The sequence below is a fragment of the Adiantum capillus-veneris genome, chromosome 22 (assembly GCF_014529385.1).
Source record: "Adiantum capillus-veneris isolate H3 chromosome 22, ASM1452938v2, whole genome shotgun sequence".
Taxonomy (NCBI): domain Eukaryota; kingdom Viridiplantae; phylum Streptophyta; class Polypodiopsida; order Polypodiales; family Pteridaceae; genus Adiantum; species Adiantum capillus-veneris.
In genome coordinates this window covers 117,594,204-117,608,028 of record NC_140952.1, presented here as the reverse complement: position 1 = coordinate 117,608,028, position 13,825 = coordinate 117,594,204, and the positions used below count along the sequence as shown (strand labels likewise).

The 13,825-nt window shown below is 39.1% G+C and overlaps 1 protein-coding gene across 1 annotated transcript; it reads right to left on the bottom strand.

The window, feature by feature from the left end:
* Nucleotides 1–1,013: 1,013 nt before the first annotated feature.
* Nucleotides 1,014–5,462, bottom strand: LOC147430095 (uncharacterized). Its single transcript, XM_086495444.1, has 2 exons — nt 4,897–5,462; nt 1,014–4,019 (listed from the first exon to the last, which is right to left on the bottom strand). Exons 1-2 carry the CDS (start codon nt 5,072–5,074, stop codon nt 3,961–3,963), a joined length of 237 nt encoding a protein of 78 aa, XP_086351570.1. The 5' UTR covers nt 5,075–5,462; the 3' UTR covers nt 1,014–3,960.
* Nucleotides 5,463–13,825: the final 8,363 nt, after the last annotated feature.

Sequence of the window (13,825 nt, the reverse complement as noted above, 5' to 3'; positions counted from 1 at the left end):
GTAAATAGGTTTTATGAAGCTCTAGCACCATTCACCTCGTGTGTGTAAGCTATTGATGCAGTCCCTTAATTGACATGTGGTAATTAGTGTGTGCTTTTCATTAGTGTGCTTGGGATTCCTAGTCTATGGCAAGTCGAACTTCGGTGGGCTTGATGTGTGTAGGAGATTAATTGATTAGTGATTAGAGTATGTTTAGAGTTAGTCTTGCAATGGCTAATCTTTACTTACATTGGAGAGATGATCTCTTGAATCCTCTATTCCATTCATTCGATGCTCGTGCTTCCAATGCCTCCCTATAGTAGGGAGGCATTGTAGCACGACCTAATCGCAACCCACACAAAATTATGAAATCTGTGGATTAGCCAACCCGGCTAGTGCATGGAAGCACGAGCATTCGATGAATGGAATAGAGGATTCAAGAGATCCCCTCTCCAATGTAAGTAGAGATTAGCCATTGCAAGACTAACTCTAAACCTACTCTAATCACTAATCAATTAATCTCCTACACACATCAAGCCCACCAAAGTCCGACCTACCATAGACTAAAAACCCCAAGCACACTAATGACAAGCATACACTAATTACCACATGTCAATTAAGGCACTTCATCAATAGCTTACACACACGAGGTGAATGGTGCTAGAGATTCATAACACCTATCTACACACACTTGCAAAGGATAGGGCACACACACAAATTACAAGATTAAGAAAAAACTTAATCAAACTTATTTGTGATGTTAAATATCACAATATTAATTGCTCCTATAGAGATAATAGTGGTTACTAGCAAGAAGTACATACATCTCTCAAATCTAGAATAATGAAAGTGTAATACTACTTCATGACAAGATGAAATGTAGAGAAGAAGAGACTAATGAGAAAATAAGAATTAGATTAATCAAGAAGAGTTTACTCTAATTACAATGGTTAGCACTAGCCTCTCAAGCATAGACATTAAGCTCAAGGCTAGGCCAAAGAGTGAACACTCTAGAGAGAGGGAGCTCTCAAAAGTGGATCCTCAAGAGTGGATACTCAAGAATGAAGCCTCAAAAGTGGATCCTCAAGAGTGGATACTCAAGAATGAAGCCTCCTTGCCTCAAGGCTTTCTTTTAAGGGCTTTCACCACAATCCCTTCTACTATGGGTTTAAGTTTGAGCCCTCAAACTACCAATTACAACTTTGGAACTCCAAGTGAGCCCAATACTTATACAAAATGAGTGGAAATGTTGTGGCATACATAGCGTATCTCCCACTCGATGCATATTTGGTGTAGCCTGTGTTAGCCGTTGCTAACATTTTCCCCTTCCTAATTTGGCGCACGTCCTCGTGTGCCGGTGAAGCAAGACACGGTGACATGGTAGAAAGCAAGTCCATGGAAGAAATGTTGAGCTACAAAACATAAGAACAAGTACTGAACATAAAACATGAAGCATAAATGAACAATCATGCAAAGTTATTTTTTGCTTCTAAAACATGGGCCAATCATAGTAAAAAACTAGACAACATAAAGCAAAAAAAAAACACCTAAAGTATTGTGAAGATTAAACCACTTGAAATTTTAGTTTTATGCATGAAACACAAGCAATCAATTGTGACCCTAGGCTAATGAAAGTTCATAAACCTACTAGCCTAAAAATTATGTGAACAATCTTAATAAATCATTCAAGTCTATCATGTCTACGGGCTATAAAAAATCTCCTAATCTATTAGTACATTGTCCAAGCTTTTTGAAGCTCATAGAAGTTTTGTCTTTGTCATTTCATTGAAAAAAGTAAAAACACAATCACAAGGCTACCACCCCAAGGCAAGTCTAGGTGCGACTCTTGGCTTCTTGAACCCTCAAGAAGGTGTTCCAAAAGCCTACTAGCCTACCAAGGCGACGGACTAACCCCTATCAGCCTAGGGCATCGGTCTAGGGCCTTGACCAATCGAGCCAAGGTGATTCCCCTCGCCTACCAAGTTCCACTAAGGCGCTAGGCCTCACAAAGACACAACATAACATAAAAATTTTGATTTTCATGTGTCTAGTAGCATTTTTTCTACTTTTTCTTAACACTTTGTTGCTTCAATTGATTCATTTTTTAGCACTTTTTTATTGCTTCCAACATAAGATGCTTATGGAAATTGGACTAAAGGACTAAAGCCTACTCATAGCCCTAGGTCATGTTAAAAATGAATGGAGTATTAAGACTATCACTAAGAGTCTATGACTAATGAGAAATGAACCTACATTAACCTAAGGTCAAGGACAATTACCTATGATTAGCACACATAAAATCTAATTTTTTGATGAGTTAATTTTCACAAAGTGTTGAAACTTTAGGATGCCTAGCTTTCAAACATGAAAAAACCATAGCTTAGAAAAAATTACGTAAGCCAAGCATAGAGAATGAAGAGATGAATAAAAGAGCAAATATCATGGAAGGATTACACCTATTCATGCTCTTTGTGCATCCTCGAGCAAGCATCCCCTTTGTGTAGAGAAGCCTGTTGATCTTTTTATTTGCAAAGGAAGTTGATTTGAAGCTAAGTGTAAACACAAGCTGCAAATCCTTTTATTGAAATCCAAAAGCACTCAAAAAACATTAATGAAAACCTAAAGCTAGGGTCTTGCAAACCTGAATTTGCCAAAGGGAAAAAACGCAAGGGAAAAAAATGCCTTTGGTTATGCACCCTAATACTCTTTGATAGCAAATTTATGCATACATATCAACCATGGGGAATAAAATGAGCTTCTACATAAGCAAATAGTGCAATTTTTACCATCTCTCATGCATGATTCAAAGTTGATTATTTTCTAGCTCAATGAAATATGGAATTTAAAACAAGTCAAGAGCTGAAAATAATGCAACTTTTGAATGAAATGAAGTGGCTCTCGATAGCCAAATTTTACAATTTAAAGCTTTCCAAAAAGTTGGGTAACAACTAGCTCACAATTTAGAGCAATCTATGAGCTAGGGATGATTGCAACTTGATGAAATGAAAATGAATGGCTCTCACTAGCAGAATTTTGTACTTGAAACATCCAAAAATTTGCTAAACACTAGCTCAAAATGAAAAAATTTAAATTTTGACTAAGCTATGAGCTAGCATGTATACAACTTTTAATCCAAAGAATCTAGCCACATTTTGCAATATATTGCAATGATGACTCCTTCTTGGATCATTTGAAATCACACTCCTGTCACATCCCTTCAAAAGCGATTCAATTGTTAGTGCTTTAAAGCATATGGAAATTCAACAAGCACTAAAACTACATGATCAACCACAACCCCAAAAATTTCATGCCACCCATGGCCATTCAAATAAGCTCAATGATTAGTGGTACGAAGTGATCTTGCATTCAAAGCAGACACTAATGCAACAAACCAAGTTCAAATTTTTACGCACACTCTCCACTAAACATGAGTTCATCAATGAATCTCTCAACTAAAGCTTAGGATGAATCTCACATGCTTTGAAGAAGAATTTGTTATTTTGGCAATTAGAATTTGCAATCAAGCCAAGCATTAGAGGATGCATAAGCAAAATAATCACACGATCATCACCCCTACTATCCATGGCCATACCTTGCTCTTACATAGCAAATATGACATTCATAGTATAACAAAGAGAGCTAAAAAAAATTTCAGCTCTTGCCAAATTGGTTATGAGTTGATCAACCCCCAAATATGTCTGCATAATTTTGAAAAAAATCGTGAATTAGAAGCTCTCAAGAGCCTTTTTTCAAAATCGTGAATTATAGAGAAGCTCTCAAGAGCCGTGTGGCATCGAGGCAAGGGGCGAAGGCAGGAGGCGCCAGCTACGAGCGAGCATAGTGACAATCAAACAAAGGCGAGGATAGAATCAGCTATGTTTTTACCAATGCATAAGGCTTCAAATGTGGGACACCCAGCAGCTCCGGTTGGGATGGTTGGAGCAATGAATAGTTTTCTCCGTCGCCACCCAAGTTCAACTCCTAATGATGAGTAGAGCTTTTGCTCCAAATGAGGAGAGTCAAATGAAGCTCAAAGGGATCTGCAGAAGATTCTGTGCAATATAATTACGATGCCGCCAGTAGGAGAGCAATATAATGAGAGAAATAATGCACAAGTGATGTCCCCAACTCATGATAAATGACTCTTCAATAGCCAAATTTCATAATCTACTACCATGCCAACCTTTCTTTTGTGAATCAAATGTCAAAATCTGCCAATCATCTCGACACAACTTTTAGTGATGTGCAAGCAACAAGCTCAAAAAAATTGTCAAGGCTCATCACATGCTTGAAACACAGTTTCATAAAAAATGTCTATTATATAAAACCCAAGCGCGACGGTAACAAATCATACAAACTCAAAAAGAGCTCATCATGTCAATTTTGTGAAAAATTGGGTTTCTATTTGGTGGACAGATACATTTATGTCTCCTAATAATCTCCCTGCTGGATAGAAGTTTCCTTTGAGTCAAAATCCCACAAAGTTCACTTGTTTCTTTTTTTTTAAAAAGTTTTTTGAGGGAAAGTTTCTTTTGCGAGCTGGGGCTGCAAGAGTGTAACGCGGTGGACAGACGTCGTGCTTGAGGCCGGCTTTAAGGGCAAGTTCTCCACAGTAGGCACCTTCATGGATGAGCAGACCAAGGCGGGCAGTAGCCTTTGGAGAAGATTTGAAATATGTGTGTTCGGGGTAAGCCAACTTAGGCAAGGCAAGAACAGCTGGTTTGCGATGTATTGAGTGTGTGTACGGGTGTAATCCACAACAAAAGACGAGGGACAACACAACAAAAATGGCAATTACGCATAGTATACTCTTTATGAAAGATCTGGCAGTGAAAGTCGCAACAATGCAGGCTAAATGCGGGCATAAAAGTTGAGCCACTCAGCCTTTAAGGCATAAGCAGGCCGCGTACTGCATACCTTTCCTTGTGGTGTTTCCTCCTCGCCTTCTGAGGCTTGGGTGCGTGTGTGGGTCTGTACATAAGATAAGCCATGGCGGGACTACTGCTGCAGATGCTTTGTCATGCCCGCCATCGCCAGCTATTGAAGAACAAGAAGTTGAAGCTACGGAAGAGTAAATATGGGGAGCTACTGCCATTCTCGTAAATTGATTGAAGAGAGAGAGAGAGAGAGAGAGAGAGAGAGAGGATTGGGAGTTGTGTGTGTGTGTGTGTGTGTGTTTGTGAAAGCGCACAATCAGGCACCGAAATGGGCTGGTACTGGGCAGCGTGTGCGTGTTTGTTGCATTGTGTTCAACTTTGCAGGCGGGCCTGACTCTATACTGCAGGTTGACAAGCCATAATCAACCAAAGCATGGCGACCCATTGTCATTGGCTGGATGTATTTGCAAGCAAGACCAACCACCAAGACCAACCACCAAAATGGGCATGTGCAGGTTCGAGTGCATGAGTATGCATCAGGTTAATCAACAGCCTGGCGTTGGTTGACCATGGATTAGTGAGGGCAAGAACCTGATGGAAACATCAACCCGGCTGTTGACCATGGATTACCCTTCTTGCCCCCACTAATCCATGGTGCACCAGGTTCAACCGCCAGTGGGGTATCACATGTATGCATGTGGTTTAATGGTGTCTTGGCTTGGCAAGAACCGTATTTGGCATAGACTCTGGTAGTGCCATCCAGGTTAGTGAACGTTTATTGGGCGAGGCAGTACCACCAGGCAACGTGGTTTGCAAGTGTGTGCACTGTGGCGCACTGTAGTTGGCGAGTGTATTTGATTCTCAGAATCTCAAGTCGTGTTGTGAGACTTTGTCATTATCGAGGGGCAGCAACATCATTAACTATAAGTTAAAAGGGTGCCCCGTCTTCATGGAATAAACAACAAATAAGCCAAAAACTCTGAAGTTAATCATGCAACTTCGTGACTACCAAGTTGAGAGCCAAGCTGCAAGTGGAGGTCATGTAGAAAAAACCCATCTTGGGGCTTGTTTCTCTAGGCGAAGGGTGTATAAGGCCACGGAGAGGAAGTGTCTTTTGAAAGGTCTAACCATATTGGGGTGGTCAAAATAGGACGAACCATATGCCTGATAAACCATCATTTTTTAAGTTTTTTACTTATTTCTTGCATCCATGCACATTCTTATATTGTCCAAAATAATTTTGAAAATTGAGTTGGTTTCCCTTATTACCTTGGTAAAACACAACTTTCAAATTTTTGATGAGCATACAAGTAAAAGTTATCATGTCTCAAAAACATACTACAAGATAGAGCTTTAATGACAATTCAAGCACCGATTTTCAAGTAATTTATCAATCATGCTCAAAGGTGGTTCTTAACAATGCCATATAGTTTTATTTCACCGATCAATTAGGACACATGTGCCTCCAATCATAATAAAAGCTCACCAAAAATTCGACCTTAAAGGTGGTTGTGGATCAATCATTGCAATTCCGATTGCTCCTTTTCAATAATTCTAATCATCCAAACCCTCTCGGATTTGACATCTTGATGTGTGAGGTTACACACATACAATTATGGCATCTCCAAATGCACAAATCATCGAATTTTTTAATCATATCCAATCAAATTGGCATACATGACAATGGTAATACGTAAAATCATTTTTAATTGTGTATCAATCAAATTATCCGAAATCAATGATACACATAGAACACCAACCATTTTGGGTCTTTTAATCATCACAATTGACAACCAAGGCCAATCATTCATCTTCAATTTAGACTTTGCATGCCATTGAGTAGGCACACACATCAAATTTAGACCAAATTTATATGAGAAAATTTCATCAATTACTCATTGCAATTCTCAAATTTTACACTTGACCAAGCATAAGTGAATGCATGCATGTTCAATTTCTTAAAAATTAACACTATTTTGACCCAATCAAGCAATGCACACACTCAAAAATTAAGCACAACAGTTCAAATTTGGCTCAATTGCCAATGCATTTAGGTTTACACCTAATGATTGCACACACTTTTCATGCACATTTCATAATCAAAAACCATTTTGGTGTCGCGATTGACCATCAATCATTGAAAATCAAGTCGTGTTGGATGGGCACACACACTCAAACTTTGCCCAATTTTTTGGCATTTAGGCTTATCCAATGTTTGAATTAGCCTCACATACTCATCATTTACATGATTTCATAATCATGTATCAACAATTCCATCAATTTATATGCATGCAAACACTAAAAATTAGGTGCCAACACACTTGATGTTTTTGACAGTTTTTTCCCTCTTTGGTGTGTGCACACACACAATGATTTTTATACACACACATGAATTCTTGATAAGAATTAAGCATTATTTGGATACACACAAAGTTCATTAATCACAATTTGACTATCAATTTCATTCCAAGTGTATCAAATTAGGTGCAAAGTGTAGGTCAATTTGTGTTACACACTTAATTTTAGAAAATAATTAGTAACATTGAACCTCATTAATCAATCAAGAATTGACATATCAAGTGAGTGCATTTACATCGTAATTACACTCCAAGCTATTCCTTTGCTCCACGCGAAGTCGCATCATTGCTCACACAAGTATGTGCACCATCAAATTGGCTCCAAAATTGACCATTTGTATGTCAAAAAATCACACACTCAAATCATGAAATTATGCATAAATTGGTACAATTAACTTGATTAGAGTGATGATTCCACCTCTTGCAAGGGGATTTAAAATGTTAGTGGTTAGCTTAGCAAGATTTAGTCAAAATTAGTAAGAATTAGCATGAAAGTAGTACAATTAGCATAGAAAGAAGCGAAGTTAGTAAGGGTTAGCATGAAATTAGTGAAATTGGGGGTTTGGGGTATTCATAACTCAACATTAGCATCAATTTCTTGCACAACATCATCAAATCAAACCAAAAAATGAGTGTCACACACTAAAAAACCAACAAAATTAGTAGTTACATTTCACTATTCTACACCTCCTAAACTCACTAGCTTAGATTATCGAACCCCGGCAACGGCGCCAAATGTAGGGAGGCATTGTAGCACGACCTAATAGCAACCCACACAAAATTATCAAATCCATGGATCCGGCAACCCGGCTAGGGCATGGTAGTACGAGCATCGGATGAATGGAATAGAGGATTCAAGAGATCACCTCTCCAATGTAAGTAGAGATTAGCCATTGCAAGACTAACTCTAAACCTACTCTAATCACTAATCAATTAATCTCCTACACACATCAAGCCCACCGAAGTCTAACTTGTCATAATCTAGAAACCCCAAGCACACTAATGACAAGCACACACTAATTACCACATGTCATTCAAGGCACTTCATCAATAGCTTACACACACGAGGTGAATGGTGCTAGAGCTTCATAAAACCTATCTACACACACATGCAAAGGATAGGGTACACACACAAATTACAAGATTAAGAAACAACTTAATCAACTTAATTTGTGATGTTAAATATCCCAAATAAATTGCTCGTAGAGAGATAAGAGTGGTTACTAGCAAGAGGTACATACATCTCTCAAATATAGCATAATGAAAGTGTAATACTACTTCATGACAAGATGAAATGTAGAGAAGAAGAGAATAATGAGAAATAAGAATTAGATTAATCAAGAAAAGCTTACTCTAATTACAACGGTTAGCACTAGCCTCTTAAGCATAGACATTAAGCTCAAGTCTAGGGCAAAGAGTGAACACTCTAGAGAGAGGGAGCTCTCATAAGTGGATCCTCAAGAGTGGATACTCAAGGATGAAGCCTCCTTGTCTCAAGGCTTCCTTTTAAGGGATTTCCCCACAATCCCTTCTACTATGGGTTTAAGCTTGACCCCTCAAACTACCAAATACAACTTTGTAACTCCAAGTGAGCCCAAGACTTATACAAAGTGAGTGGAAATATTGTGACATCCATAGAATATCTCCTGCTCGATTCATATTTGGTGTAGCCTTTGTTAGCCACTGCTAACAGTTACACAACAATATATATATTCCCATCAAAATTTAACACTTATTAACTCACCCACTAACCATGTTCAATTAGTTCAAAATCACCATATGTTCAATTAGGTTAGATTTAAGATTAGATTTTGGATTTAGTTTTTATATTGAAGTCTACCTTTGGGATTACGAAAAAAATTAGAGTTAGGCGAACAGTGATCCCTCTCTTCCTCACTACGGATGCGATCTTAACCTGGAAAGCTTTCAACGGCATACTCAAATTGGAGGCGAACATGTAATGTGCTACGTAATCCCTCGAACAAAAATCTATTGTGAGGAGATGTTAAGATGCTGTGAGTTGCTACAGCTAGAGAAGAGGCAAAGGGCTTTTTTCCACTACATGCACTATCATGTAGATGTGGGTGTGTAGATTTCTCGTACCCACAAATATAGGAATTGACCAATAAAGACGAGATTATAACCTGGTGGTTCTGATCTCCGTGCACCTCTAGACCGAGGTGTGCGGGGATCGGACATGACTAGAGAATGTGAGGTAGTTTACAGTGTGAACAAAGAGAGAGAGAGAGAGAGAGAGAGAGAGAGAGAGATGCAACAAGGAGGATTCTAATAGAAGATTAAATTTATGTCCAGGTTATAAGGTTTTTACATTAATAATGAGTAGTGACGAGGATGTGAGGCCGTCCAACCGAAACACCTATCTCTCAACAAGGATATTATGTCCTTGTAATCAATGCAAGCATGCTATGCAACGGACAAGACGCATTTCAATGCAGCACATTAGCAAATTTAACGAGTTTGATCCATCTATTATAGATCAAGTTGTTGCCAGTTATAACTCGTCAGACTCTAACGCTGGCCAACAGGCAACAATCTTGCAACCCAATAAACGTGTTCATAGGCGCTTTGGTAAAGCAGCATACGTGAGGCCACAAGATGTAGCCTCTAGAAGCTCAGAGGATGATCATGCAGAAGACATTCCCAGCAAGCAATGTTTGAGACCGAGATCGATGAAATGATCAAAACGATCATGGATTCACAAAGGCTTATCTATAATGATATGAAAAGTGAAGCCGATACGCCATTGTATGATGGAGCACGTGTGTCTAGATTGAAGGCACTCTTGGTTCTTCTCAACATGCAGGCAAAGTTTGGATAGAGTGACACTAGCATCACAATGCTTTTCACGTGATCTATTACAATGTGTTTACTTCAATAAAAAACTCCAGATGTATAATGATCTGATAGATTACTTACATAAGTGTACTTCATTTTTTTTGTTGCTGTGTAGATTGCTCAAAGAGCACATACTACCAGCTGATAATGTGATGCCAGACTCCAGAGAGGAAGCAAGAAAGATCTTGCAAAACTTGGGGATGGATTACGATTCGATCCACGCTTGTCCTACCAACTGCATTCCTTTTAGAGGGGAATACATAGACATGGAGAAGTGTCCAAAATGTGATTTCGAGAGATATCGAGTAGATCTCCATGGAACAAGAATTCTACAAAAGGTATTGCGACATTTTCCTCTGCTTCCTCACATCAAGCATCTCTTTGATGTAAGTCCATGGCCGCCTTAGCATCATGGCATGAGGAGAATAGATCTTTGGATGGTGTGCTACAGATTCCTGCAGATTGTGCAACTTGGAAACATTGAGGCGGTCCCGGCGGGCGGACAACAAGAAGAGCAACCTCTAGATACCCTTCACGACTCCTATGCTGCTCAATGAAGCTAGGGCACAATACAAACACAACCAAGCAAAAATCCATAGCCAAACCCAACTTGAAAAGGAAACCACCTAGTTATGGATGTGAACTAGGATGCAAGAAAGTGTCCTCCACACCTAAGGGAGACAAGCAAAGCACACACAAACAAGCAACACTTTCTTATAGAAGGAGGAGAGAAGGAGACATTGAGAGAATGGAGAGTAAGGTTGCCCAAACAATTGTCTTGCAATTTGAGAGGTGAAATCACACCTTGCTACACTGTCAAAGAGACTGCATGGAGACTACGCCAACACGTGCTCAACACTTTGCCAGCACACACATCATCTTAGGTTGCAGGAGACCTCTCACCATTAAAACCTCTTACGATGAGCTAGTATTAGGCAATGAAATGCACCCAAAACACTTAATCTCACAAGCTCAAATGAGAAATTGCACCATACACATCACCTCAAATCTTTGACCGGCATCGCACAACCAACTGGAATATGAATTGGAGCCAAAATCATGCCTTTGGAACACCATGATCTCAAATTAATTGATGGCTATAAGAATATGTACAATGGTGGCTTGAGATGTGAAACTCTGATACTCTCTCACTTGAAAAATGTAGCATCAATGCTATAGTGCACTAAAGTGTGAATCTCACACTATAGTGTCTACAACCAAGTCTCTCCTCACACCTCTAGTGCTAGAATGCTATCTATGTCTATTTACAGTGAAGGGAAGGGGTCTATTTATAGGTTGGAAATCACCTATTTGGATTATGGCTAATCTAAATTACAAGCTAACAAATTGAGCTTAGCATTTTCAAAATGGAGTGGGCCTATCTTATCTCCTTGAGTCATATGCGTGTGGGCTCAAGAAAGGGAGAGAATTATTAATGATGGTAAGTGAAAAAGTAAAGAAAAAAAAGGGGGGGGAGAAAGAGAGTTCTACCGCCATTTATCCCTACTTACTTGAGATGAGGTGCTTTTCTCATTAGGGTTAGTGTTAGTAGGTTAGTGATTATGATTTCAATGAGGTGCACACAAGGTGCATGACAATGGTAAAATTCCTTAAGAAGGCATTGAAAATTAGGGGGATAGATGGAATCAGAGAGGAAGTTCACCTAGTGACACCGGTGGATGAAGCATCAATGTGAGAGAGTCGCAGTTGATGGTGATGATGCGTCAATTTGAAGACTTCAAGGTCCTCTTGCTGAAAATCCTTCATTTTTAGATAAAAATCATATCCAATTTTCTATGTTGTTTTAATCTTCATGATGTTGAAGAGGGAATGTGAATATGGGAGTAGGTGTAGAGATATATGAGAGCATATGTGTATATCATGGAAGCTATGGTGAAGAGAGGGAATGAGGATGGTGAATAAGGTGAGAAGAGTCATGAAATGTGCAGGTTTGAGTGTGGAAAGGAGAGGGATGAGTGTGTATGAGTGAGTAGGTGTGTGGAAGGGTGAGAGAAAATAGGAGGACTTTTAAGTGCATGAGGTGGCAGGTTGGAAGTTGGCCATAAAATTCATGTAAAAGCACCCTTGACTCCAAAATTTTTGAAAACATTATGAAAAATAATTCAACTCACGAGATACATTTTTTCTTTTGGACATATCCTCAGATTCAGATCAAAAGAGGGTGCAAAAATTCAAGCAAAATGCTATCCCTGCAGCACCTCATAAGGCTTGAAGTGGGCCACTATTTGATTCTTTTTCCTTTGTAGCTTCCAAGTGAGCCTCCCGATACATCAATCATGACCTGATATTTCCAAGGAGCTTGCACACATCTATGGTATAGCATACGTATCAAATATGATATATACTTGTGGGACAAGAAGATAGGTTAGTTGGTCATGAAAAATTGGACACATGGGATGCATGGTGGAAAAAATATATGTGTGAAAAAATAAAGGAGGAAAATCATGAGGGAAGGAACCCTCAATTATTCTCTACTTTGAGTGATTTATGGAATTTATTTGAAGATGAAACCTATGTACTTGTGAATATTTATCTGGGAGGGATGGAAAAAAATATGACGGAGCCGATAAGGTTATTGGTGAATTTTTACGGTGAAGTCACACAAAGTTTTTTCAAGGCTTGTGTGAGTAGAGCTTAAGGGATAGAATGATAGTAAAAACATGTATAAGGAATGACACGCAATAGAAGCTAGCATACTTAGGCCTGGTAACGCACACCTAGGAATATATATTTACATAAATACAATTTTTTTGAAAAACCCCTTTATACTTAGGTCCTTTTCTTTTATAAAAACTCTAATTGTGCACACACTTATTTACAATGAAAAAGCGAGCCTAGTCATTGTGCTAGGCTGTTTTTGTGGGGTGAAGTGGCTTCTTAAATATTTTATGAGAGTCGAAAAACGGCTATCATTAACAATCTCATCTTGAAATGGGAGGGAAAAGTGATCCCTTTTTGTTGCCTCATTGAGTGGACAATAATGGACACATACCCTCCACTTGCCATTCTTTTTCGAAGTGACCACAATCGGAGAGACCCACTCCAAATTCTCTACGGGGTAGATGAATCCCGTTGCTAGAGGCTTCCTCATCTCTTTGAGTAGTGCTTGCTCCATGATGACTCCTAACCTTCGTAGATTTTGTGCTTTAGGTTTGGCCTCTGGCTTCAGCTCGATCTTGTGTTGAATGGCATCCACTCCACGTACAAAAGCCTAGGAAACTTTCTTAGCACACTTTTAAACTACTTTATTTCCTCCCCAGTAAGAGTCTTTGACAACATACCATCTATCATTTCTTCATCATGCACACTTTGTTTCTCCTAGGGGTCTACCTCTTCTAAACCTTGGCAAGAGGTCTCTCTGTTATTTAACTTAAAACTTACACCCATGACTTTAATGGACTCCTCCTCCTTTGTAGTGCTACCACTGCTTTCTTCTTCCGAGGTGTCATCGGTCCAATCATCCCCGCTTTCACTTTGTGAAGATTCCTCATGGAGCTCCTCTTGACGTTGCTCCTTCATGTCAAAGACAACCTTCTTGTGATTTTCATTCCTGCAAATCAATTTTCCACTTTCTCAATCCTGCAAAGCTTGCATTTTCATTAGCCACGGTCTACCTAGGATAAATGGATAGCCATTTCCCTTTGTAGACATAACGTAGAAATCAACAGCCTTCTTAATGCCAAAAGCTTCCACATAAATATTCTTACAAACTCCCAAACACCTAGCCTTCCTATT